At 39.6% G+C, this 25,865-nt stretch overlaps 1 protein-coding gene across 2 annotated transcripts in view; it reads right to left on the bottom strand.

Annotated features, from left to right (window-relative positions):
* LOC116690735 (CUB and sushi domain-containing protein 3) overlaps window positions 1–25,865 on the bottom strand; it is a 286,959-nt gene that overhangs the window by 42,975 nt on the left and 218,119 nt on the right. The window contains exons 48-57 of one of the 2 annotated variants that reach the window (XM_032517890.1): window positions 25,476–25,634; window positions 23,990–24,178; window positions 19,463–19,648; window positions 18,411–18,605; window positions 17,515–17,688; window positions 15,782–15,955; window positions 14,979–15,152; window positions 10,141–10,326; window positions 7,871–8,044; window positions 1,659–1,841 (exon numbers count right to left, since the gene is read on the bottom strand). In XM_032517890.1, the coding sequence (XP_032373781.1) occupies window positions 1,659–1,841; window positions 7,871–8,044; window positions 10,141–10,326; window positions 14,979–15,152; window positions 15,782–15,955; window positions 17,515–17,688; window positions 18,411–18,605; window positions 19,463–19,648; window positions 23,990–24,178; window positions 25,476–25,634 (1,794 nt within the window). The remainder of the gene's footprint in view (window positions 1–1,658; window positions 1,842–7,870; window positions 8,045–10,140; window positions 10,327–14,978; window positions 15,153–15,781; window positions 15,956–17,514; window positions 17,689–18,410; window positions 18,606–19,462; window positions 19,649–23,989; window positions 24,179–25,475; window positions 25,635–25,865) is intronic. The other variant, XM_032517891.1, reaches the window with a different exon arrangement.

The raw sequence follows: 25,865 nt of genomic DNA, 5'->3' as shown, positions 1-25,865 counted from the left end.
GCCAAAGAATAAAAATGTGTTTTAAGACGAGACTTTAAGAGCTCCGCACAAGAGGAGGACCTAATATGAATGGGAAGTTGGTTCCAGAGTCTCGGGCCACAATGGAGAAGGCACGATCACCCTATGTTTTCATCCGAAACTATGGAATAGCTAAAAGGAACTGATTAGACAATCTTTGGTTTCTGGAAGAGTGATGCAGGGTAAGGAGATTAGAGATATCTAAAAGGGGCCAATCTATATAATGCCTTAAAAACAAGTAACATTACCTTAAAATGTATTCTATATTTGACCGGTAACCAGTGAAGAGAAACCAAAATCGGGGAGATATGATCCCTCATTCTGGTACCAGTCAAAAATCTAGCAGCCACATTGTGGACAAGCTGTAGACATGATAAAGATGATTGGCAAGTCCCAGAATACAAGGAATTGCAGTAGTCAATACAAGACAAAATAAGAGCATGAATAACAGTTATTAGTAGTTAACTCTAATTTTAGAGAGGCCATTCCAGCGATATGGTATTGTGCTTCCATAAAATTGTGTGACTTGCAAGATTTGAAACTTTTAATTTAAGTGTAGGTTAAACCCCTAAAACACTGCATCCACCATTCCCATAATGCAATTCAATAACCTCTTTTGTTCCCTGCCTGGTAAATGCACGTCTTTCAAACTATATGGTCAGTTTGTAACAAAGCAGTCGTACAAGAACTTTGCCTAAATTAAATTATTAAAAAATATATTTTAAAATAAGGTTTGAAATTGGAAATAACTGATCAAATGAATAAGTAAACAAGACTAGGAATATGACCAGAAATATGACCAAGTCTGTAATGCCAGCTTTTGCTTTTTGAAAGTTTTTAATATTCTGTGCTACGGGAATTTTTGAGTCAGTACTAAAAAGTATTGAGATTTGATTCCCCTAGTGTAAGCATACATCTAGTATTTGTGTAACTGTATGAGTTTCATGGCGTATGTGGGCTTGAGTGTGAGTAAGTACAGTATGTGTGTATACCGCTCTCAATGCTTGAAAAAATTACAGTGCAACGCATTTATGGTAGGGGACAGGTTTTGTTGCTCTACTAATTGTTTCTAGACAAGACACCTGTGTCTTCGGAAGATAAACTTAAAAGCTTGGGGCTACATTTCCAAAAGGAAATCTCAGAACTGGAATGGTATGAGGTAAGCTGGAATGCTAAAACACAAACAATTAACACATGACAAGTTGCTACAATACATTTGGATTTAAGATCATACATATCACCATCGAACACCACTTTAATCCTAATACGCCACACATGTATCATGTAACAATGTAAATGTAACAATGCTAAAGGGATACTCTTTCATTTTGAAGGAGGTTCTTAACATTCTGTAGTTAGCCAGATAACATACGTAAAAAAATCCCTTGTTGGCCAAAGTTGTGAATCTTGGGTATTTATCCAAGTGATTTGATCATTGAGAAAAGTGATTGTGAACTAATACATATACATTGTAAATACTGTAACATCTGTATTTCTACCTGTTTTAATTACTATGTTATTATTTACTTGCCTATTCAGTTATTGTATAAAAAAGATGTGTGTTTTTGTACAACTCCTATGCACTCCTCTCTACTGTTTCAGACGTAACATGACAGAGACATTTGAAAGATTTTCCTTACGTTTGCAGAAGGGCTGTCTGCCCGACCAGGTCCCATTAGGGAAACAGATCCTCTCTGCCGACCCGTACAGTGTATGTCCCACTGCGCAGGTGAAGCGCACCTTGCTGCGCACTTTAAAGTTGCCTGCCTCCCTGGTGCAATGGGCAGGTGTGCCAGGATCCCCACAGGTGCCAGTTGAGTCACCTGCAATGGGAGATAACCAGAAAAGGAGCTATGAAAGAAAAAAGAAAAAAGAAACTGAAAATGCCATTCACTTTGACGGTCAATGTGTGTGTCCACAGATAGACCCTTTTAAGTTGGTATGGCAATAAATTACAACACAGTGTTCCTTTCTGTTAAGCATAGGGTCAGTACAAAGAGAACTTAGACTCAAACTGTACATCTTTTGAGTCCTCCAGGAAGCAGCTATAAAACACACAATGCACCAATAAGCAGTTGTCCCCATGCCAACAACTTGGACGGCCAATACCTTTCACTGCTTTGACACCAGGAGCTTTCTGTCCATAAAAACAGCGGGCCTGCATTAAAAGGCAACCAGCTGTGGTAATGAGAAATGATGAATACAGTTTGACCTCTAAAGCAAAATACATTTTCATTATCGTGAATTATCTCTCCTGTCTTTTGTTCTGTGGAGGAACATACAGTACGTTCAGTCTTGCACTACCTGTCTAGTATATCTATAAATTAACTCATATAAAAAAATGCTGTCTTTGAGTCATAGGAAATGCGAGAGAGAGAACAGGTATGGAGTCAGGGCAGTGCCATACCTACAGAACATTTTATGTTGTGATACAAGCAAAAGCTAAGTTGTGTGCACACACACAACACCAACCAATACTTCCACTGTCGCTTTCCAGAAAAATATTTAGCCACAGAACAGTATCACAGAAATAGAGATATATCACTGTGTTAGGAGAGATCCTTGTGGCTGTCTGTACAGTTCAGTATGTGTTGTTTCTTTCTGAAGGATCTGTGCTTTATTGGCTGTGAGATCCTGTTCCTTAAGCTGTGCACACACCCTGTGCATCATTTCATGTGTGTTGGCAGCTGCTTTCAGTCTACAGAGCAGCAAACAGCTGCAGTAATACTTAACTTGTTGACAAAGCCTTACTGCACAAACACCAAGCTCATATCTTCTACTGTACACGCATCTCACTGCTAGCATGTGCACAAACTGGATTTGTCAGGTCAGGGGCTCACAGCAGGAGATAATTAGTCTGTGTGTGGCTATGGTTAGCAATGAGTATGTGCGTGCAAATGTGTGTACTTTCGCCTATACTTGCATACATTTTCCACTCTTTGCAGGGGCTTTTAGGTATGTACTGTATACTTATCTGTTGCCCGTGTGTGCGTGCATGTCCAGCTGCGTGTGCATGGAGTATATGTGTGTGTATGTCATGCAGCAGCCGGTATTTAATTAGTCTTCTTCGGTTAGGTAAGGTAGTCTGGCTCGGCATGCACCGTGACAGAAATAATCTCTCTAATTGGGATGGTGGTGGATTTTGTTTGATTCTGAGTTTATGTCCGTTCACCATGCTCCCTTTGTGAGGAAATAATAAGGCCTTCAACGCAGCCATGCAACAGACGAGGACAAAAGAGGAATGGCTTCGCAAGCACTTTTTAGCCCCCTCTTACTAATTAACGAAGGACAGATAAGAGGAAGGATAGATAGTTGCATGGATGGATACATGAATGAACTGTTGCTGATGCTGGGCTGGACTTTTGAGGAATTCATAGCCCAAATTACATTGAACAAAATTTTAGACGCAACACTTTTGTTTTTGTCCCCATCTTTCACAAAGATCTAAGACTTTTCTATGTACACAAAAGGCTTATTTCTCTCAAATATCATTCACAAATCTAAATCAATGTTAGTGAGCACTTTGCCTTTGCTGAGAAAATCCATCCACCTCACAGGTGTTGCATATAAACATGCTGATTAGAGAGTATGACTATCACACAGGTGTGCCTTAGGCTGGCCACAATACATTTAAAATAAATAAGCCTACATAGAAAAAGTCTTAGATCTTTGAGTTCAGCTCATGAAAAATGGGGGCAAAAACAAGTGTTGTGTTTACAATTTTGTTCAGTGTATTATGTTGTTATTGGTGATGGACACTCACTTAGAAACAAATGTGCCATTTAAATATGTTCTAGTCCTGCAGATAAAGCTATAGGCTTCGCAGAAACCTTTCTGCAAATACACTTTGAAATCATCGCAGAAACATCAACAACAGACACAAACATTTAAACAGACATTAACACTTTCCAGATAGCTCATTTATTTTTGCTAACACTGCAGAACTAATTGCATCACCTCAGACGCTTTTGCTAATGTTATGTATAAAGCTAGGTGTTAAAATGTACACTCACACTAATTTAAAACTCTTCAGGCATTTGCTGCATCACAACTTTAGTTACTGTAAGCATTATTAAGCAACAACTCAGTGACAGCTGTGCTGTGGTTCTAAGTTACAACTGTTAGAGTTGAAAGAGATGTTCATTGCCATGGATCTGAATTCATCAAGCCTCTTAATGATGAACAAGTTACTTATTTCCATTGTAAGTTGCTGATTTCATAAGTAGAAGGACTAATGCAGTACAATCCTGCGTGACAATGTCAGGACAATGCATTTGCACTGTAATTAGCATCATATATAACCAGCATTCATAGCAATATTTTTTGAGGGCTAGATATCACAAAAATTAAACTGCTTTATTTCTGTACTTTTAATGTTTAAAGAAAATCCAATGCTACTACATTTTCCTAGTGGCATCTGTTACAGGAACGCCTTACTCGGCTCATAACAATGAGCATATCTCAAAAACTAAAACGTTGAGTGTTGAGGAATGTTGTGTGTTCATCAAAATTTGATGAAAACTATTTTTATTTATGACACATTTGTACACTTTCATTAATTATTGTTATTGACTTGCATAACCTTTAAGCTTAGGTTGTACTTCTTTGTGAAGCATTTGCAGTTACTCCAAGAAATGAAACGACAATAGGAAAAAATACTTCTCCCGGATTTATTCTATTGCAGAGTTTAAAGAGTTAGAAGATGTTACAGAGAGCACATATATTCAGAATTTTGATTGCCTTTTTATATTTAGAGTATAAAATAGTTTCATCGTTTGGTTAATTTTTAAACACAATGAATAAAGGAGTATTTTCATTTAAAAGTATGACACTTATGTAATAGAATAATAAGGTTGATAATATAATACTGGACTTTACCTACTTAATTTTTCATTACTAACAAAGTTAAAGAAGTACCTTTTAAGAGTATACATCGATACTATCCTTCTAGCCGCATATTTAAAAAGGATGTGGATGTCAGTCAGTTGTTCCTTTTGTGCTATATGCCCTGAAGACATTCATCATTTATTTTAGAACTGTTCTTAAGCGAACAATTTGTGGAAAGACATACAGTATATTGTTTGGTTTAACCAATTATATTTCTCTTCAAACAAACCAGTATTAAACCTTATTAATCTATTTGCCAAATAGCATATTTATAAATGTAAGTACTCTATTAAACCATTAATGAACCATTAGTCATTGCGTTTGAAAGTGAACCATCATACATCTTTTAATTAATGTGATGCCATGTTTTTCTGGCCCCTGGCTGTTATTGTTAATGTCAACTGTCAAGAAAGTAAATTTAAAAAAGCCTCAGATAAAATGACTTAATTGTTTAATAATTAATTAATTAATAATTTTTCTGAAGCTGTTTGGTCTGAGGCTGTTGGGTCTAAGGCTGTTTGCTCCTGTTTTGTCTGAGGCTGTTTCCTGAGACCCAATGCCTTTTTGCCTGAGACCTGAGGCCATTTGTCCTGAAATCTGATTTAACCTGAAAACTGACACCTTTTCATCTTATGTCTGAGACCTGACTCTGATGGCTGAGGATGTCCTAAAATGGTCACCGTATGCTCCAATATAAACTGAAGTTGCAATTTTTTATATTACATGTAATCATATATTATCTGCTATAGCTCACCCCTGTACATCCTTTGTCTTTAGCTTTGTAAGTCAAAGTGTGATTTATCATGATTAAATCCTCTGGTCACTGACCCAGGACTCTGCTCCACAAATGCCTCTACAGGGGTTTACTTTTGAAACAGCTCTTAGACAATTTAAATACTTTGTAACAGATTCATGTTGGCTTTACTTATCTCCTTTTTCAAGTGATGAGTTGATGCTGATTAGGTTCTGGACAAGTTAAATTAAACGCACTAAATCAAGTTTGGTATTACATTTTATTTTGCCCAGATTAAAGCAAAGTTTATTGGCTGGGTTTCTTCAGACAAACAGAGGCAGTAGAGCTAATGCTGGTGATACACAGCTCAGAGTGAGTGATGAAATTAAATATAATGCAATATTGAAAATCCTCACTTTCCAAGAGGCCTGTTTGTCATAACAGCAGGGTGCTAATCAAATCATCTCAATAATTGATGGCAAATTGCTTTCAAAGACTAGTCTGATGAAGGAAAAATACCTTGCAATGCTTATTTTTTTGACCATTAGCATTGCAATTATATGCTTTAATAGATTATATGGCTTTAATTGCAGGCTTAAAACAGCTATTAGGCTGTAAAAAGAAGATAACTATGCAGGTGCAAATAAAGAGAAATACCCAACCACACCTCCATGTCACTCCTTCAATTGTTATAGAAAATTACATGGAGATAGGTTTGAGTCTCTGCAATCATGTGCCCCTTCTTACTATCCTAGGAGTCTAACTTCTCTACCGCCTCGCTGCTTCCTAACTGTCTCAGTAAATACTAAATATTGAAGGTGAGTAGAAAGGTTGCATTCCCATTTAAAGAAGAAAAACACCATCATACAAGTCTGCTTACAAACATTACTTCTGGGTCAGGGAGTTGAACAAACCAAGTGAACATTCAGTAAAGAGAATCCACTTAAATGGTCAGGAATGCTTAAGTGTGATGGGAGGAAAGAGCACAGAGGGATTAAGGGTGGAAGTTTGTATTTCAGCAGACTTTCTTTCAGGTTTTCAGAAAACGCCAAGAGAAGAGTCTGCAAATAAATGTTCTGATCACTGGACACAAAACGTTCTGGTAAAACCTTTGATCGCCACAGTCTGCATTTGTTATTTATGTTAGGGCTGATATCTCTCACTCAATTTAATTGTGTTTATTCAAGAAGCAACATTTGCTTCTACACATTCTTTGGCTAAGATGTGATATCAAAATTTCTGATCACTGAATGGAAGAGTAATGAGGGGTAGGATTATTTGGTACTGGTCCACCATCAATTGCAAACATTCATCAGCCAATAATTCTGTAACTGCTTTTCAGAAGATGGGGAACAATTATGGTAAAATATTTTGGAATGTAGGTATAATTTAAAAAGAAAATCCTGTAGGAGCTCCCCAAAGCTCTAGTTTGAGGGCAGAAAATAGGCTTGGTCAGCTGATAAATATAATTTACTCACAAGCTCTAACAAATTATCCCATTAGTGCCAGAACTCCCCGCTACTACTCCATTTTGGGGTGGTGTTCACTACTAGCCTTACAGAAAGTTTTGGTTTAAGAGATATTTAAAAATTACATAAGCCTGGCACTAGTACAGCTCTATCTGGCTCTACTACAATGGAGTTTGACTGAAATGTTTGTGGTGCTTACAGCTTTGATGAATTGCATTTAAACAATTCAACATGTGTCTGTCAGAAAGTGTTTCCTGGTTAGTCTTTATAATCCACAGAGATTGTGTGAACTGTTCTCATTGTATATACTTTATACCAAAGAAATAGTACTTCTGAATACTGTTGAGAGTGACTTTGTGGAGTATTCTGGGCACTGCTACTAAAAAAGGTGTTGATGCTTAATTTTTAAGCGTCACATTTAATCATATGAACTCTACAAACAGTATTCCATTACAATCTAGAATATTGTGGTGATGGCAGTAATGTCAGACATATCTCAAAGCCTGGGCCAATAAAACTATGTGTGTGACATATCAATTGAGGTAAGTGAGAAAATATGAGATATATATTAGGGTAAACACAACTCTTGCCCTTCATTTGGAGAAGCTTAGCACAGACTGAGTTAAAATTCAAGGATACTTTAATTTCAAATCAAAAAACTACCGGTCCCTAATATGATACTGATATTATTGACATAAGGAAGATTGAAAGGGAGACTTGTGAATGTATTCAGGAAAGTTTGTGCATGATTATATTTGTTTACCTGAGCAGTGGGGCAGTGGGCCACTCCAGTGTCCATTCAGTTGACAGGTGAGGGATGAGTCTCCTATGAGCTGGCGGTCTCCAGAGCAGGAATAGCGCACAGTGGAGCCAAAGGTAAACTTCTCCCCGCTCATTACTCCATGTGGAGGAGTACCTGGGTGGCCACAATCCACCTCTGCATGACAAATGGAGTGTGAGGAAAGTAAATATGAGTATTAATGGATGAGTAGTCTCACATTGCCAGACCTATCTCCACAGCGCTGTGGAGTAACGCATGAGTGAATGGATAGACAGATTAGTGTTGCATGCTTCAATAAAATGACCACTTACACTGGTGAGACACCCCAATGTTTTCTACTGTTAATTAATGGTATGTTGAAACTAGGGCTGTAATCTCCCAGTCGACTAGTCGATTTATTGGTCAATACGTTCTGGCTTGACCAAAATTCTCATTGGTCGATTTTTTGCCGTGTTATTTCATCCAGTGGAAGCATAGACCGTTACGGTCTATGGGTGGAAGCATAGACCGTTATGGTCTATGGGTGTAAAGCACTAATTGCTAATGGGGGTGTTTTCAGAGCTCCCCCGTTTCACAGGTAACAGTCTGTCTTCAGAACACCCCCCTTGTTTTCACTTTTTTTGAATTAGCCCAACCCACTGGGGACAGATTGAAGATAGAACTAGAAAGCCTTGTTTTAGTGGTTTGCTGAATATTTATTTAATTGTTGTGTTTAGTTTCCAGTCAGTCCTCCTCTACCATGTCAAAGAAATTGGCAGTGTGGCAGCATTTTACAAAAATAGATAAAGGGAAAAAGTTGAATGCAAAGTTTGCAACTGGACTACAAACATGGCGTATCACCTAAAAAAGGTACAGTTAATTAATCTTGCTTTTTTTTTTTCGCCCCTCCACACCGCACCCCCAGTCGATTTTTAGTCGAAATTTTCACGACTTCAGTTGGCCAAGATTTTCTTTGGATGATTACAGCCCTAGATGAAACTGTAACATACATATCACATGGCTTGCTGCTTCATCAAGAAACCTTTCCAAAACCAACAACTAATCCAGTAGCATGTTGATCTACACTGCTGTGAACTTTCAACCTATTAGGAACTCAGAGAAGCTTATGTAGAAAAATTTAAAAAAAAAACATCTAAGACTTCTGTGCCTTACTACTTAAACAGAAATCAGTTTGCTTGTCATAATCATGTTTCATAAAAAAAAGGCAATTTGAAGTAATATTGTACATACACCCACTAAAATGGCCACTGGTTTGTTTTCAGAACTTTCTGTGCTACTTTATTGTTCTTTTGACCTTTACAAACATTTGTGGATGCTGCCTACTTTGCAAAGCTAATTTCTTAACAAAGAACTTTGACAACAGGAAAGTACAAATATAAGAAGGGGCACGAGAGGATAGAAGGATGGGTTGAAGAAAGGTTAATGCAGATAAATCTTCAGGAAAGAAAACAGTGTAACAATTTATGATACCAATTATAACAGATGAGAGAGACTTTGTTTAAAGTTTTCACAGAATGGAATGTAACAGATTCACAACAGTAAGTGACGCCTGGAGACATGAATAAAAATTTAGACAGACACTCCTGTGTATCTTTTTAATTTTCCATCTCTTTGATAAAAGTAAATGCTGTGCATCACCTCTTTTCAATGAAAAGAAGTGCTTTCTGAGCTTGTGTGCAAAATGTTGAAGTTTACTTTACATAACTTCACCAGAAATAGGTCATTATGGTTGGCGGCCTTATACAAAAGTAGAGTGCATGATGAGGCAGGTGTTTGAGAGCATCATTACAGCCTCAGATAACCCCTACAGTTCATAGACGGCTGTTACAATTTGAGCGCCTGGTTTTGAGGGAACATTAGCTATAGCCTGAACAACTGGCCTTATGACAGTTTCCCCATTTCTCAATTAGGCACAGTGCAACATAGCCATAAGCCACTGGGGCATCAAACATTACACAGATGCTCTCAGCCACCACACTTAGCAACTTGGACCATTTAAACTCTAGAAGCAATTGAGGACACAAACAAGGTTGTGGACACCTAATTGAGAGTGAAACTTCTCTTAATTTGTATCTGCATCTCTTGTTAAGAGTATTAATTCATTAGCTTTTGCATAAATGCACTAATTACACAGAAATGTGGATAGGCTGATGCACTGAACAGTGGACATGAGACAGACAGATAAACACAGTTAACAACATCATTAGCCAATTGATTGTCAACGCAATATTAAAAAAAGGTAGCCACTGTACCGATGCATTCTGGTAGAGGTTTTTCCCAGTGGCCTACTGGCAGGCAGGTGAGTACTGATGAGCCGAACAGGTAATATCCTGGGTTGCAGTCGTAGAAGACCACACTGCCAAATGTAAAGTTACCGTGCTCAATCTTACTCTCCCGGATAGAATTGGCAGGGATGCCTGGATCTGTGCAGTTTACCACTAAATGAAAAAGAAAAGAAAAATAATACAGTAATACCATCATGAATTATTCAATTAGTTTAATAATGGGATGGGAGAATACAAACCGCAGACTATGACAGCAATCAAATCAAGTTTTATTGCCACAAGGATATTTCAGGCTATTGACGTTTTAATGTAATTTTAGGCAAATTACTGTTGGAACTGCATAGTTTTTGAACTAAATGTTGAAAAAATACCTTTATTTCTGTAGCCCTGAGTGGAGTTGTATCTTCATTATTTATCATAAGCGTGCTGTGATATTGTAATAAGAGTTAGTAGAACTGTTCCTGGCAAGGTTTTATACGCATCAATTTATTTTTATGTTCATAGACAATGTAAAATAACTACAGGACAGTAATGGTTACTTGAGCCAATGTGAATATTCACTTCTTGGCAGCGTTTCCAAACCCGACTCATGAATACTTTGTGTACGATCATCTCTATCCAGATGGTTGCTATGGCACTAATGTTCATAGTGCAGATCACACCACTGGATGGTAGGAGATGAAATATAGCATGCAGTGGTTATTAACTGAATTGTGATGCCATGCATACTTTACTGTACTCTATCGGTATTTAGATTATTTATGTGTTATAAGTGCCTTTGCCTGAATAATAATAATAATAATAATAATATATACTGTATCATCTAATTTTACCTCAGCATGGCAGAGCTGTGCACTCTCCTTTGGTCGGAGCCTCACCAGCATACATGCTATCTGTCAGCACGTTTACTTGAGTGAGTTAATAACAAAACTTTTGACATGACCTGATCAGTGGCTTTTTCTGTTTATTCTACAAACAGGGAGCCCAGGCTATATTTAAGCATAGTCATAAAATAATATAACCTGATGCTTACTCCTGAAGAACCAAATTGTCACAAATGTACAGGCATCCATTTAATAAGCAGTGGAAGTCTCTGAAAGCACTCTGCTGACAAAGTGGTTTAGACAACTGAAAGTAAGAAATTAAGTTCAGAGAAACTTCAAATTAAATATATAATACAAATATGCGAAAAAGCTGCGAGAAATTGTAAGTGAAAACAAATGGAACAATTTTGACAAAGAGAGTCATGGCAGTTTAATATGATTTTACTCTTGATCTTTTACCAGGTCTGTCTCTACGGTGCTATTCAGAGTAATGAAATCTGTGTCTCTTCACATCTGACTGCCAACAAAACTCATGCCAAGAGGAGAGCTATTTTTAAATGGGCAAAGTCTGGCAAATGTAGTCTTGGCCAACAAGATCCAGAGGTAGCAGACCAATTATAGCCACAATGGATATCAGTTATATGCATTTCTTTCATTGTTTGCTTCCTGATCTGTTACCATGTTCTATAGAATATTTTAAGCAAGTTCAGATCATATGTACCATTTATCACATATTACAACACCGCAACAAATGTCTGTCTAAAATGAGAGGTATTCAAAGGCAAATATAAAAGCATTTTAGAAATAAAGAGCTTCCATCATACAGCGCAACACATCTATTGCCTCTTTCCATTTTATTTCAGTTAAAATAATGCAAATAATGGAAATTGTTTTCAGTACAAACATTGTCAAACTGTCAAAATTATTTTAAGCATATATATATATATATATATATATAATACAAACCTTCCGCTCAGGTATGGAAGGAAGTGCTCCAGAGCTAGGTGCACCGCACGCAGCTCCAGAACATTGATGTGCTGCTTCAATAGGCAAAACACAGAAACTGTCTTCTGACGTAGAAGAAGGACATGAACGTAGGCATCCTTCATGCCTATGAACACAAATCACCTGATTTGAGCGACAGAGGATCTACAGCCTCGATGCCGTTCTTGGCCAGGAGGGCGGAAAATTCCTGGTCCAGCACTTGGGCTTTTGGAAGCTTTTGGAGGCTGTACCCAAGGGTTAAGGTGGTAACAACCCAGAGGTCCAGAGCTTGAGCAGCCCAAGAACGAAGCAGCTGATTGGAAAAGTAACTTACAACCTGCCCAAAGGCCTCAGTCTTTGGCCCCCCATCCCCTAGGGGACCTGGGCAAACAACGGACAGGATCTGGGGCTCGAGACCGTATCGAGGGAAAGTGGGTAGTGTCACAAAAGTCCCTGGCTGAACGCTGCCCAGGATGCTGAGGACCACGACAGCCAACGTAGCGAGCCATTGGTGGTGGATGGACCCAAGGGGCACTTAGGGGGCCCCTAGGTCTGCTGGGGGGAGGCATGCTCCTGCTGAGACTGGAAAACTGCTGCCTAGTCTCCCAAGCTTGAACAGTACGCTCCGGCGCCTCCAGCGCAGCCCAACCGAACAGCTACAACAGGGTCCTCCTACATGCCTCTGTCAGAGGTGACTGTGCGAGCCATACCTGGCACCTAGTCTGCACCAGGAGGGCCATCATCCGCCGAGTTCCCTGGACATGAGGGCAAAAGCTTGCAACGATGCGTTGTTAAAGCTGATTGTGAAAACTGCCTTCCTGCAGAACATTAGTTGAGCCAGGGAATTGCCAATACTGCCAGCACCTGCATTGTAAGCCCTTGTGAGAAGGTTGTCCGTTACCCGACATTGGGGTCGATGGAACCTGACAGTCAGTGTCTTTTTAGGAGACACAATGACGGATGCAATGCTAGGCTCAACTGCGGGCATATGATCCAGTCAAACTCTTGCCGCATTGTACATGTCTGCTGTAGCAGGAGCTCTCCAACAGCATTGCATCTCCATGCAGCTCCCTCAAGTATTCCTCCGAGGGGGGCACAGAAAAGGCAGTACGGGTCCGCATGTACCTGCAGAAGGAGCTCTAAGGGGCGGATTTGGCCTGCTGTGGTACGTCTAGCTGCAGGCGATCCAGAGGCATGTGCATGATGGCCTGCATGGAGGTATCCCCCGCCTCACTCAGTAAGTTCTGGCCTGAGGAATGGAAGCCTGCCAAGGCTTGAAAGGCTCAATCCCCATCATCATCATCATTATAGAAAGGAGAGGCTGAAGCTGCCACAGAGAGAACAATGTCCTCTGGGACCAGCATGGGCATAGGTGGAGTAAGCATCTCTTTCACTTTCGAAGGAGCATCAGCGTGTCAAACTTGGAGAAGAGACCTTATGTCGGCCAGCTCGGCAAATAGGCCCACTTCTGAAGAAAGTTTCTTACCAGATTTCATCTTCTTCCTGGAGGGGGGAGCTGCAGCAGAAGCCTCAGTCTGACATTTTAAACGGCTAGGTTGGGCTGGCAGCAACAGGTCTGATGAAGGCATGTAGCTGCAGTTCATAACAATCAGAAACATCAGAAAGCCCTTCCCTCAGATGATCGGGCCCAAGGCAACTTGGGCAGAGGTCATGGCCATCGTCTGCCAGAAGACGAGCCCCAGAGCCCGCACAGAAGTGTTGATTGTCCATTATGACACTGTATGAACTCAGCTGAAGGGAGAGGGTGCAAAACGACTGCCTGTACAGCAGAGGTGTGAGTGGCCAGATGTCAATATGGCACCAATGAATATGATTGCCAACTATACTAGATCTTTAGTACTGTAGGCTGAGGGAAGGGGGCGTAGCCTAGCGTTGGCAAGACAAGAACAGTTAGTCAGCCTGCTGCTAACTAAACTATGACTTAACACCGTGAGCCAAGGGAAGAGGGCGCGTACGCCGTGTAACCCAGCAGAGGATGCACAAATTGGACGTTGGTAAAATAATAAGTAGTGACAACTAACTAATTAACTTATGTGAAAACTAAATCTAACCAATAAATACCGGAAGAAGGGGACGTAGATGTCACTGTCGATGGTTGCTAAACCGCTGGAAAAAACAATAGCTTAGGAGAAAACACAACCACTAAATGAATGTAAAGAAAACAACTTATGCTGTGAGTGGGAAGTTAAACGCTCCCTTCACCATCAAGATTTACAAACCTCCGTAAAAAGTTAGCTTCAGCAAAACAAAGCTACTAACTTATTAATGGAAAGTAATGAAAAAATACAACCGAATACCGGGAGTGGGAAGTGAAAAATGCCACTACACTGCCGAGGGTTGCACAACGTAAATCACAGACCTTTCACCCAGACAGTAAAACAACATCATACCAGTGAGCTGTCATGGCCCATGGAGGATGAACCAATTGTCTCGGCTCCGACCAACAAGGTCACAAGGCCTCCAGCGACAGCAACGTAGAAAAGGCTTTAGCCAATGTTAAGTTAATGCAACTGCACGCTAGAAGAAAAAAGGAACAGATCCCATGATGACACCAGAAGATAGTCTCTTCCGGGTCATCCAAGGGTCACAAGTGACAATACTGGTAAACATACTCAAACTGCGAATGCGTAAAGGGAATATTCAGTGCTTTAAGCAACGCCTCTGGCGGTCAGCAGGGATGAAATAGAACACCTTTAGTTGTAGAGGTAAGCTAAGAGGTACCCTGTTCAGAAACGGATCATTACAGATGGTTAATGAGATGCATTTGATTCCCAGATTCTTGTCATAATTTGCACTTTTTGTTCCCGTTCCTCTCTTGCATCCTGAGGCAATGGCTGTGGTTTAAGCCTTTGCTGACAGAGACAAGCAGCTTTTTAGTTAAACTGTCAAGATGTATCTGCATCCTTCTGATGCTTTACGTCAGTCCAGTTGCCAATCATTTATCCATTCTGCAGGAGCTCTGTAGCTGGACCTTACCTCTGCACGTTGGTGGCTGCTGGCTCCACTGGCGGCTCGCCTGGCACTGAGCTGTGGAGGGTCCTTCCAGTGTGTAGCCTTTGTTGCAGGAGAAACGCACCCCATCATTGTAGTTGAAGCCATCACCTGTGGTGCGGCCGTATATAGGGCTACCTGGATGGCCACATGTGACAGCTGAGATGTGTCAGAGAGGAAGAGGAAGAGAGAAGGACGAAAGACAGCAAAGGGAAGGTAAACGGGAGGAGGGGGAGAAAGATATTGTGTGGAAAGGAGAGAATAAGGGAGAGACAAAATGCAATAACCATGATCAATATAAGTGACGTACAGTGTCACCAATCATAGAATCATCATTATCATATCATTAACCTCAACAGGCACTGAGGTAATTAGGAATAAAGACATGATCTCGATTGGGAAAGGGAAAACAGCCTATTTGACATTGCATCAATAAGTGACTAGGAGATTGATGATCACATTATGAGGATATGTATCAGTTATTGACTTCAGCACTTTTAAAACTAAAGGAGCAGGAAGCTTTGGAAATGAAGCTTTTAACAGTGACTGCAATTTTTTAAGAGTGCTTAGAACATTTGAATTTATTGATTTATTTTAACAATGCAATCAAATCATCACATTTATTGATTAACCCTTTCTTTGTTACAAATTTACATATTAAAGTCTTCAACAAAACATGTAATTAAAATTAAGACACACACACACACACACACACACACACACACACACACACCTGTGATCTCTCTTTTAGTCAATCAGGCAGTCAGAATTGGTGTTAAAGTACTTACAGATACAAATTGGTAGCTGTCCAGACCAGTTGTGGTCCTGCTGGCAGATCCGTACTGAGGAGCCAAGGAGCCTGAATCCGGGGTTGCACTGGTAAACCACTGTGTCTCTATAACCAAAGTTTTCCCCGATCACCTGCCCATTTACGATCTGCTCTGGAACACCACAGTGACCGGCTGTGGAAAAACATTCAGTATTGTAAACATGTGTTCCTTTTTCTTAATGTTTATCTCTCTTTCTCAACAAGACTGAACTTCTTTGTAGCAGAGACCCTGACAAAAACAGCACATACCCTGTAATGTTTGTAGTGTATAGTAATGCACTTTGCATTACAAGTCAGAATGAATTATCACAAGCAATCACCCGTCATGCAATACTTAAGTTCAGCTATCAAGTTTTTCAGATTAATAGCTTGCAATGGTAGTTGCAGGGTAGAAACACAATTTTGATTGTGTTATCACATTGAATAACTTTGCATTTTGACAACTGTATAATGAAATAAAATGAGGAAACTGGTGATTTAAAAAGTCTTGGAATTATACTGCTTGCAAACAAAATTAGTTAGTGTATTCATGAAACATATTGGATTTGGAAAGCATTTTTCAGCTAATTTCTCTGAATTATTATTTCTAAATTCATATTGACTTCAGCTTCTTCTATGGTGATAACTCGGCTTTTCTCATCTACAGGAGACAGAGACACGCATGCTAAAACCCTCAAACCTGTGCAATACGCTCACACACATAATCATGTAACATTTAGCTACAATACAATTTCAGAGAGGAAGAATCTTGCAGAGATTTCCACTGCCACTTAAAACCTGGGAAATTGCCACTGACTGAGTCTTATTTCCCTAATTTACTCATGCACCCAGAAACTCAGCTGAGCTCCACTTTAGTTGAGAGCAGACAGATTCTACAAAGATAGTGCTGAAGTAGGCAACTATACCAAGAGGTCCCTGACTATGTTAACCCTGACAGTCATATTACTAAACAAGAGAGTGGTGCCCTTCTTTTAATGAAGTCAACCAACTTCAGCGAAGCTTGGAGTGCTGGTTCCACAGGGTTGATAAACGCACTGCTGCATCTGCCAGGGAAACCGTCACAGTCTGTGGCTGCGTGGATTTGAATGCGGCTCAAGTAATTATGTATGTCTCGTTTTCTTCCACCGAAAAGAGCTGAGATGAGCTGTGGAAAGCTAAGCTGTAGCATATTTTCTTGTTTATAGATCTTAACAGCTTAAACTGTGCTGGTATAGCTTGGTGAGTGTCTCATAGTTTGAAATCAGCTATGGCTCTGTAGCTCTCACATTTAACATTTTAGAACACCACATCACACTGACTTTACTGTACAGCAGCATGCTCCAATCAAGCAGAGGCAGTTGCCAAAAGTGATTGAAAATTTGCACACCAATTGTTAACTTATGATCGCTACACTGTCTGAAACAGTATAGCCAGTGTCAGCCCAAAGGAAAATATAAATTGACAGCTTTGAGTACCAGTGTGATGTCAGAATCAAACCACCAAAAACTGTACATCTTTATAAATGTTTAGTAATTGGAGATACACACTTGGCAACAGAACCAATTATAGCCACCCTCTGCTACTCATCTTGTTCTATTCTGGGCATGTTGGCCTAACTCAAAAAGCTTATGACTGAACAGATTACCAGCAGTGTCTGATGTAGGTCAAGGCTGTCCTTTATAAAAATAAAGAAAACATTTAGACCCTGCTTACCCAGGCAGTGAGTCTCCATCCCACTCCATAGGCCAGACAGGAGACACTCTCTTACTGTAGATCCAGTTAAAACATAGCCAAGGTTACAGCTAAAAATGGCTGATGCGCCAAAGGTAGTTTGGGTCCCAATTTTCTTCCCATTTGGAGGAGTGGTCAGAACCCCACAGGAGATGACTGCAAAAAGATGAATAAGATAGTAAAAGAAGAGGAAGGAGACAAAGAAGGCCCAGAATGACAGCACAAGACACCAGGAGAGTAAGCCAGAGAGAACAAGAGAGAAAGTAGAGATGGGAGTTGGATTACATTTTTAGAGTCAATGGGAGAGCACAGTCATTTATACCCATCTCACTGACCTTAATGTGATAAAAGAGTGACCTGTACTATTTCATGGGGAGGATAATGATGGTGTTTGCCTTTGTACCAACATCTTTCATTATGCTGGCTGGCATTCCCCTATGCCATCACACAGGCTATTCAGCTCTTATGCTCCTCAAAAAGTAGTTCCTATGGCAGCATACAACGCTTTTATTTCCCATTGCTGCAATAAACAATATCTACCCTAGGCTGAGACAGTAATAGCTAAAGAATACAAATGTGCATCATCGAGCTGCTGATTAAGTGAACTCTGAAAAAGGTATTCACTCTTTAAGATATGTAAGGTTACTATCTATGAATCTAGAGTTCCTAAGGTGAGGCAAGACATGGATCTTTCATTGCATGTGACGTGTGCATCCACTGATGTTTTATTTTTTATGATAATGGAATGACAAAATGAAGCCAAAGATTTAACTTCGTGGAACATTATCCTTTTGGTTAAGTTCAATTTCCAAATTAATTTGTGTGATCTATAAGTGTTGTGTGAGATTTTGTGTGTTGCTGCGGCAGAAGTCACCCACTTCTACAACGAGGCCTCTCGTTTCTCCAGCTCCACACACCGTTGGCCAGGCACTGGATGTGGGTGGGGCCAACGCGGTAGAATCCAGGGTTGCAGGTAAAGATTATTTTAGTTCCATACTCATAGTGCGAACCGTTGACGATCCTCCATTTCCCGTGGTCCAGAGAGAAGGAGCTGAGACTAGGACACATAATGACTGTGCCAAAAAAAGAAAAAAGGGGGTTCAGTGTTTGATTGCGGGCATTGCTAGTTTTGGATTATACAAATGGACTGACTTCTGTTTCAATTCACGTATCCCTTGTACACACACTGCATAGTCAAAACGCATAAACAGTTGTAATAACCCAGCAGTGTAGAAGAAATGCAAATAGCTGCAAAGGAAAATCCAAATCAGTATAATGTAAAATGTAAATAGCAACTTCTCTGCATTTACTGTATACAAATGTTCTTCCACAACAAAGATGTTTTTGAATCGGCACTCTCTAAAAACCAAATGAGTTTCAAAACAAACTCAGTTTCCCTTTTAGCTGTGAGAGACATATACAGCAGGGAATAAACATTGGTCTCAATAGCAAACAAGGTTGTCAATCACTTGTTACACTGACTTTCAAACTTGAACAGGTTGCACTGGTAGGTAAACACTCACCCCAGCACCAGCTACAGATGTCCTCTAAACGACTATTCTCCCTTTCATCCATCCATTTTATCATAAGTACCCAACAAGTTAGTGTTTCTGTGATGAAACCACAAAGCGTGGTTCTATTGGGACTGCAGTCCAATGTTGCTGACACCTTCGATTACAGTACAGTGTTTTGTTATAACTGTTTGATAGTCCACAACTTCTCCAGAGGATTTTTCAAACTGACTTTTTCTATCACCAACAGAGCTGTCAAAATACTAAAAATCTGTGTCTTCTCAGTAACTCTATCCTATCATCATCTCCTTCCCACTGCTCAACCGTGCGATGGGTTCTTGCAGTTGCCCCATCCCTCTAAATCACTCACCCTCCTTACCTACATTCCCCTGCCTCTTACCTGAACATCCTCTACTCACCGATGCATCTGGGTATCTTGTTGTGGTTGCTCCAGGTGCCGTCTGGCTGGCAGACTGTGGTCGTCAGCTCTTTAGAGGAGAGTCGGTAGCCGCTATTGCAGAAGTAGGTCACCCTTGTGCTGACAGAGTAATCAGCAGCAAGCACACCTCCGTTCACTGGCGCGCTGGGCACACCGCATGACACAGCTGCAGGTGGCAAAAGGACAGTTGTCAACACACGTTTATGTGCAATACAAGACACAGGATAGAGAGATTTGCAGAATGTGTGGCAAACAGGCATGGTAGGTAGGCACATATTCACTTAAGTGTTAAATACACATGTATATGTACTTCCACCAGTGTTGTGAGTGCAACCCCTTTCTGTTACACAAGCAATGCCAAGTGTTAGTTTTTCAATTTACACAAGCAGCTATGTGTTAATTTGTCATTTTACTTTAAATGGTTCCAAATATATTAAGTAAAACCCCAAAAGGAAATAACTGCTCAACACTGACTTTGAACACCCCTATAGAATTGTGACAACAGACCTCACTCATGGCAGACACAGCAGGGAAAGCCCAGCAGGGTTTTTCCGGCATAGAGGACTTTTTGGCATCCCCCGAAAGAGGTTTTAGTTTCTTGATTTTTTTTTTTTCAATAGTTCTTTTTTTTTTTTGTTCGAAGTGTTTTTATTGAACATTTTGTCAAATATAAGATACATTTTACAATACGTTTTCTTTTTATGTTAACCAACCCACCCAGGAACAATCCCCACCTGCACCAATACAAATATTAATTTGAGAAAAACAAAAACAAAAAGCAATCATTAATATGTTTTAGAAAGGGTAGCACAAGTACATACAGTATATTACTCCTCTGAGTTCGAGAGTAAAGATGGATCCACCTTCCCAATTTGGTCCAGAACCGGTTGCCAGATATCAAAAAATTTGTAGGCACAGCCTGTTGTAGCATACCTTACTTTTTCCATGGTCAGATTGTATAGAAGATCAGTGAGCCAAATTTTGGAGGGGATTTGTCTTTCCATTTGAGCAGTATCTGCCACCGGGCCAAAAGAGTAGTGAATGCTATGAGGCTTTTGTTGGTTTTGATTTAAGTGTAAATGCTGAGATTGTGGACTCAGGCTCTATGATTGTCCCCAAGGTATCAGAGATAAATTTGAATATAGAATACCAAAAATCTTTAAGTTTTGGACAAAGCCAAAACATGTGAGACAGAGTGCCTGGCTCAACTTCACATCTATCACAGTGAGGGTCTATGTCTGATCTAAATTTTGCCAGCTTAACTTTAGACCAATGCAGTCTATGAACAACCTTAAATTGAATCACTCGATGCCTCTGACATATTGAAGATAAGTGAATATTTTTCAATATAGATTCCCATATATCCTCAGAGATTCCTGTCGTCAGTTCCTCTTTCCACAATCTTTTCACATGAGCCAGAGGTCCCATATTATGAGTATTCATTGCACCATAGATTTTACCAATGGGCCCCTTGGAGTATGGATTCACTTTTAGGACAGTCTGAAGAAGTGACTCAGGTGGTAATGAGGGGAAGTGACTAACAGATGATGCGACAAAACTGCGAAGTTGGAGATATTTGAAGAAATGAGTGTTGGGAATTAGGAATTTGGTTTTCACTTGTTGAAAAGTTGCAAAAGTGCCTTCAATATATATATCCTTTAGTACCCTAAGGCCTTTTACAGACCAGGAACCAAAAGAATCATCTATAATAGAAGGAGTAAACATGTGATTCCTTACTATGGGAGTATAAACTGAAATATCATTAATTAAAAAATGTCTTCTAAACTGTCCCCATATTTTTAAGGAGTGCTTGACCACTGGATTCTGAGAATATTTATATATTGGATGAGGTGATGGCAATGCTGAGCAAAACAATGCATGCAAAGAGGCAGGATGGCATGACAGATTCTCAAGGGACAGCCATTTAAGACCGCCAGCATGCAGATTAAGCCAATACAACATAGAACGAGCATTGGCTGCCCAATAGTAATACTGAAAATTGGGTAATGATAGGCCTCCATGTTCTCGGTGTCGCCATAGAATACTTTTGTGGATGAGTGCATTTTTCCCATTCCATATAAAAGCTGATATCAGCCTGTCTGTCAGTGGGAAAAAAAACATTTAGTTACAAATATTGGAATACACTGGAAGAGATATAAAAATCTAGGTAGGACCTTCATTTTGACGGTGTTTATCCTACCTCCTAATGATAGCGGTAGTGTACCCCAGCGTTCAAAATCTTGTTTTATAGAGTCTATCAATGGAACAAAATTTGTTTTATATAGGTTCTTATAATTACTAGTGACCCATATGCCTAAATACTTAAATGTATCTTTAATCAATTTAAATGGCAAGGAGTTTAATGTGATAAGCCTGGCTGCAGTGTTAATCGGCTTTTTGTATAGTTCTTTAAAAATAAAAAGGAGAATGAAACTACTCTAAGCTCAGTTTTCCTAGTAACCTTACCAAAAAAGGGTAAGGTAATCTGGTAATCTTATGTTACCCACCACAAATTAGCTAACGTTATAGACCAAGCATTAGCATTAGTGTCTTGCTTGTCAACCAGCACCTTTACAGTAGGCACCAAAGGCTGGAAGCGGAATTGTCCATTACTGTTACCATTACCATTATTCTTATGTCTCATTTGAACGGTGGTTCACGGTGGTTCACCAAAACAATTTTGGAAACATTATTTTAAGGTACAAAAGAACCTTTTGGTGTTGATAAATAGACATTTAAATCAATCAATACCAATAAATAAGGTCTATGTTGTATAACTGTGTTGCAAAGTGGATGGAAGATGTAATCAATGACAGAACAATGGCAGGTGGCAGAAAAAAACTTGTATTACCTTTACTGAGTATAACTCTTCACCCCCAAAAATAGATAAATCAAGTTTTGTAACAAATTGTAAAAAAATCGTAATACGAACCTAATCCTTGGTTTGGTGTATCGTTACAGCCCTAGTAATGTTCCGAGCATTCCTCAACTTATTGTTTTATTATAAAATATCTTTTGTTGCCCCTGTCCCAGTTTTTATGGAATGTGTTGCAGGCAGCAAATTCAAAATTAGTGAATATTTGCAAAAAAACTATCAAGTTTATCACTTTGAACAGTAAATATGTTGTCTTTGTAGTGTCTTCCATTGAATATAGAATGGAAAGGATTTGCAAATCATTTTCATAATTTTTTTAAATGTTTTACACAATGTTCCAACTTCATTAGAATTTCTATTATTTTTGTTTTGTTTCAACAGTAACTCCTATGAAGCATTCACACATAGAAAAAGCAGAACTGTGCCTTTGCCCCTATACAGAGCAAATCTGGGTTACTCTGGCCTCAGAGCTTTAACCAGACAGAAAGCTCAAGCTAGTAGGTTTCAAGGTGTTTATCATCAGAGCCAAGTCAGAGGGAGTGAGTCAAGCGGGGAAACCAACATCTGCAGGGCCAGACTAAATGGGAACGGTTATGCAAACACACATATGATAAAATGGAGCAGCAATGGTAGCTGCACACTGTGAAACATCAAAGGTAGGAATCTGCCAACGTGGCCTGAAACCATTATTTTGCCCCTCACCACCACATGAGACAATCAATCAACATTTGTTTGTGATTACTGCTAGATCACAATATGACAGCTGCTAATCACAAGCACTAAATGCTTTTCTACACTGCAGGTGGAAAGTTTCAACTTTAGAATGGTGAAGTATTTAGCTTAGAAAGTCAGTGGGCCTGTAACATTATTTAAGTTCACTGCACTTTCTGTGAGATGCATGAGCAAAACTGATTGATGAATATACTGTACATTCTCAACATATTCAATATGGATTGAAAAGAAAGACAGATTGTAATGAAATCTCCCCTATCTAGCAGACAGCAGATGGAAAGCATCTGTATGAATATATTACCGCAGTTCATTTTTTGCCAGTTGGGTTTATGTGCTTTGGAAAAGCTATCTGCAATTACCAAACTGACAGAATTAATCACAGGTGTGAAGTGTTTTTAAATCATTTTAAAGTACATGACATACAAATTTTTATTATCACTGTATCATGATAAAATGCAATTGAGCATACCATCTGTTGCCGTTTGCTGTGTGTGTGTGTGTGTGAGAGTATGTGCTAGTGCATGAAATCATGCGCACGTAAATGCACACATTTCATATGTGTGCATCAAACAACCCAATTAGTTGTTTGAGACCCAAGAGCAGCAGACACTGCATGCTAATTGTGAGTTAGCCAAAGTAATTTGAAGAAGTGGAAATTGACAGAAGAAGGGCGGATTGATTATTGTTTGCTTTCCACCTGACAGGGTACTGGCTTTCAATCAGGCTGGATTCATTTCAGCTGGTAACAACACAGTAATAGGGCTTGGGACACACTCCCGTGCCTTAAGCGCCTGCCTGTCTATCTGTTGAGCATAGGGGTGCAGACACAGTGACCACAAGAACAGGGAAAGAGGCAGGCTGAAGTTAGGAATAAAGGGCTGCCAGGGTCGATGTGCTCACCTTGACATGCGGGAACTGGTGCGTCCCAGGCAAAGTAGCCATAGGTGGTCTTCTTGCACACAGCTGTGCCCTTTCCGATCAGCTTGTACCCCCTGTCGCAGGCCCAGCGCACCATGCTGTTAAGATGACCCCCAGTCTGGCTCACTACAAAGCCGTGTTGTGGGGAGTCTGGGGTACTGCAGTACATCGCTACAATAGATGGAGCAATATAGGAACAGGGGAGAGGAGTGACATGAATGGCAAGGGAGAGAAACAGGAAAGAAGGTGAGAATGAAGTCAAAGAAAGGCAATAAAGAGACGCAGATGTTAACAGGGAAAAAGAGAAATGAAGCGGAGAAAGGCATTAACAAAGCTCCGTTAGAGAAAAACTCAGGTGAACATTTTAGTCACAGTAAGGCTCCATTTTAAATGCAGAAAGATAATGAGGGAAAATGCCTGAGGAGTGTCACATCAATTTAGCACTCAGGCTGTGTGCCACACAGCAAAGGAAGTCCTCAGAATCACATTATTACTATTCCTCTCCTGCCTATGGGCACGCACACATTCAAATTGAATTAATACATGCAATTCTGGTGCATCCTCCAGTTATTTATTTCATAGCCTTCCTTTCCCTCATCTTACAGCCCATAGAACACAAAAAGGGTAAATTTGGTTTCCAGAATATGAGCACGAAATAGCCAATGGGATAGAAACAAAAGGGAGGACTGTGTGCTTCACAAACACTGTCAAACATTCCTTCAAATCAGCCTGACTGGGAGATAACAGATTTAAGATGAAAAGACACACAGTGGGATTTAAGTCAGTTGCCTGTTCAAGTCAATCAAGTCAAGGAGTTTTCTTTACAAAATTCATCACCCCAGCTTGCTTTCACAGTATCACTCTTGTGTATTAAATATAATGGAGACACTAACATGAAAAAGAAATGTCTTGTGCTTTTTTCATTATTATTGATGCATTTCAAATGGAAGAAGATTCCTATACGGCTCTTGCTTAGCACCACTTGCTTTATTAAAGAAAATTAAGAATTTAAAACCTTTTTAAATTAAGGAGTGCAAAACAGCATGGAAGCCTTACAGCCACTTTCCTCCTGCCTCATGGTTTTTGCGTTTGAAAACATCTACTATTGTGAGCCATAATAATTCTGTAAAAAATAATTAAAGTAATTTTGTAAATTAAAGGATATTTAAAAACTCAATAAATAATACCCCAAAGCAATCAGAGCACACTGTGATAAAAATCATGGGGTCACATTGTGTCCACAGTAATATGCAGTAGCTGCAGCACAAGCAATTCAATGAATTTTTGCCTCTCTGATGCGTTATCACTCATTCAATTGAAGTGTCTCTTCACGGTGCCAACAATATAAATATATATAAATGTCAGAGTTGTAAACCCATGACTTGTATCACTTTTCTGTAGTTTAGAGACAAAATATATTCTTATAGCACTTATAAAAAGAGAATATGATTATAAGTTGGATACATACTTTGATACTCACCCACATATCTGATGTGGAAGCCACGCCGGTTGGTGCCGTGATCAGAGGACCAGCGCAGCAGCAGCTGGTGGCCCGTGGTGGTCATGCTGAAGGGTGTGTCAATGTCTCCACTGAGTGATGCCAGGCTCTGGCTGTAGATGTTGGGACCTGAACACAGATAGATGGACAAACATTTTCCCAGAAAAAGATCCATGTCAAAAACAAGTATCAACGTAGACAGACGTGAACATGCATCTTATATTTTTTGTAATAAATAGCATTATTTACAGGTGTGGTAGTGAGAACACAAGACTAAATATTCTGTAACATAATGATTAATCATGGCATCAACTATACAATAGAATATAAAGTATTAAAGTTTTACTGGGATACACTAAA

The sequence above is a fragment of the Etheostoma spectabile genome, chromosome 6 (genome assembly GCF_008692095.1).
Source record: "Etheostoma spectabile isolate EspeVRDwgs_2016 chromosome 6, UIUC_Espe_1.0, whole genome shotgun sequence".
Taxonomy (NCBI): Eukaryota; Metazoa; Chordata; class Actinopteri; order Perciformes; family Percidae; genus Etheostoma; species Etheostoma spectabile.
The sequence above is the reverse complement of the archived record's forward strand: the minus strand, read 5'-3'. Positions and strand labels throughout refer to the sequence as shown.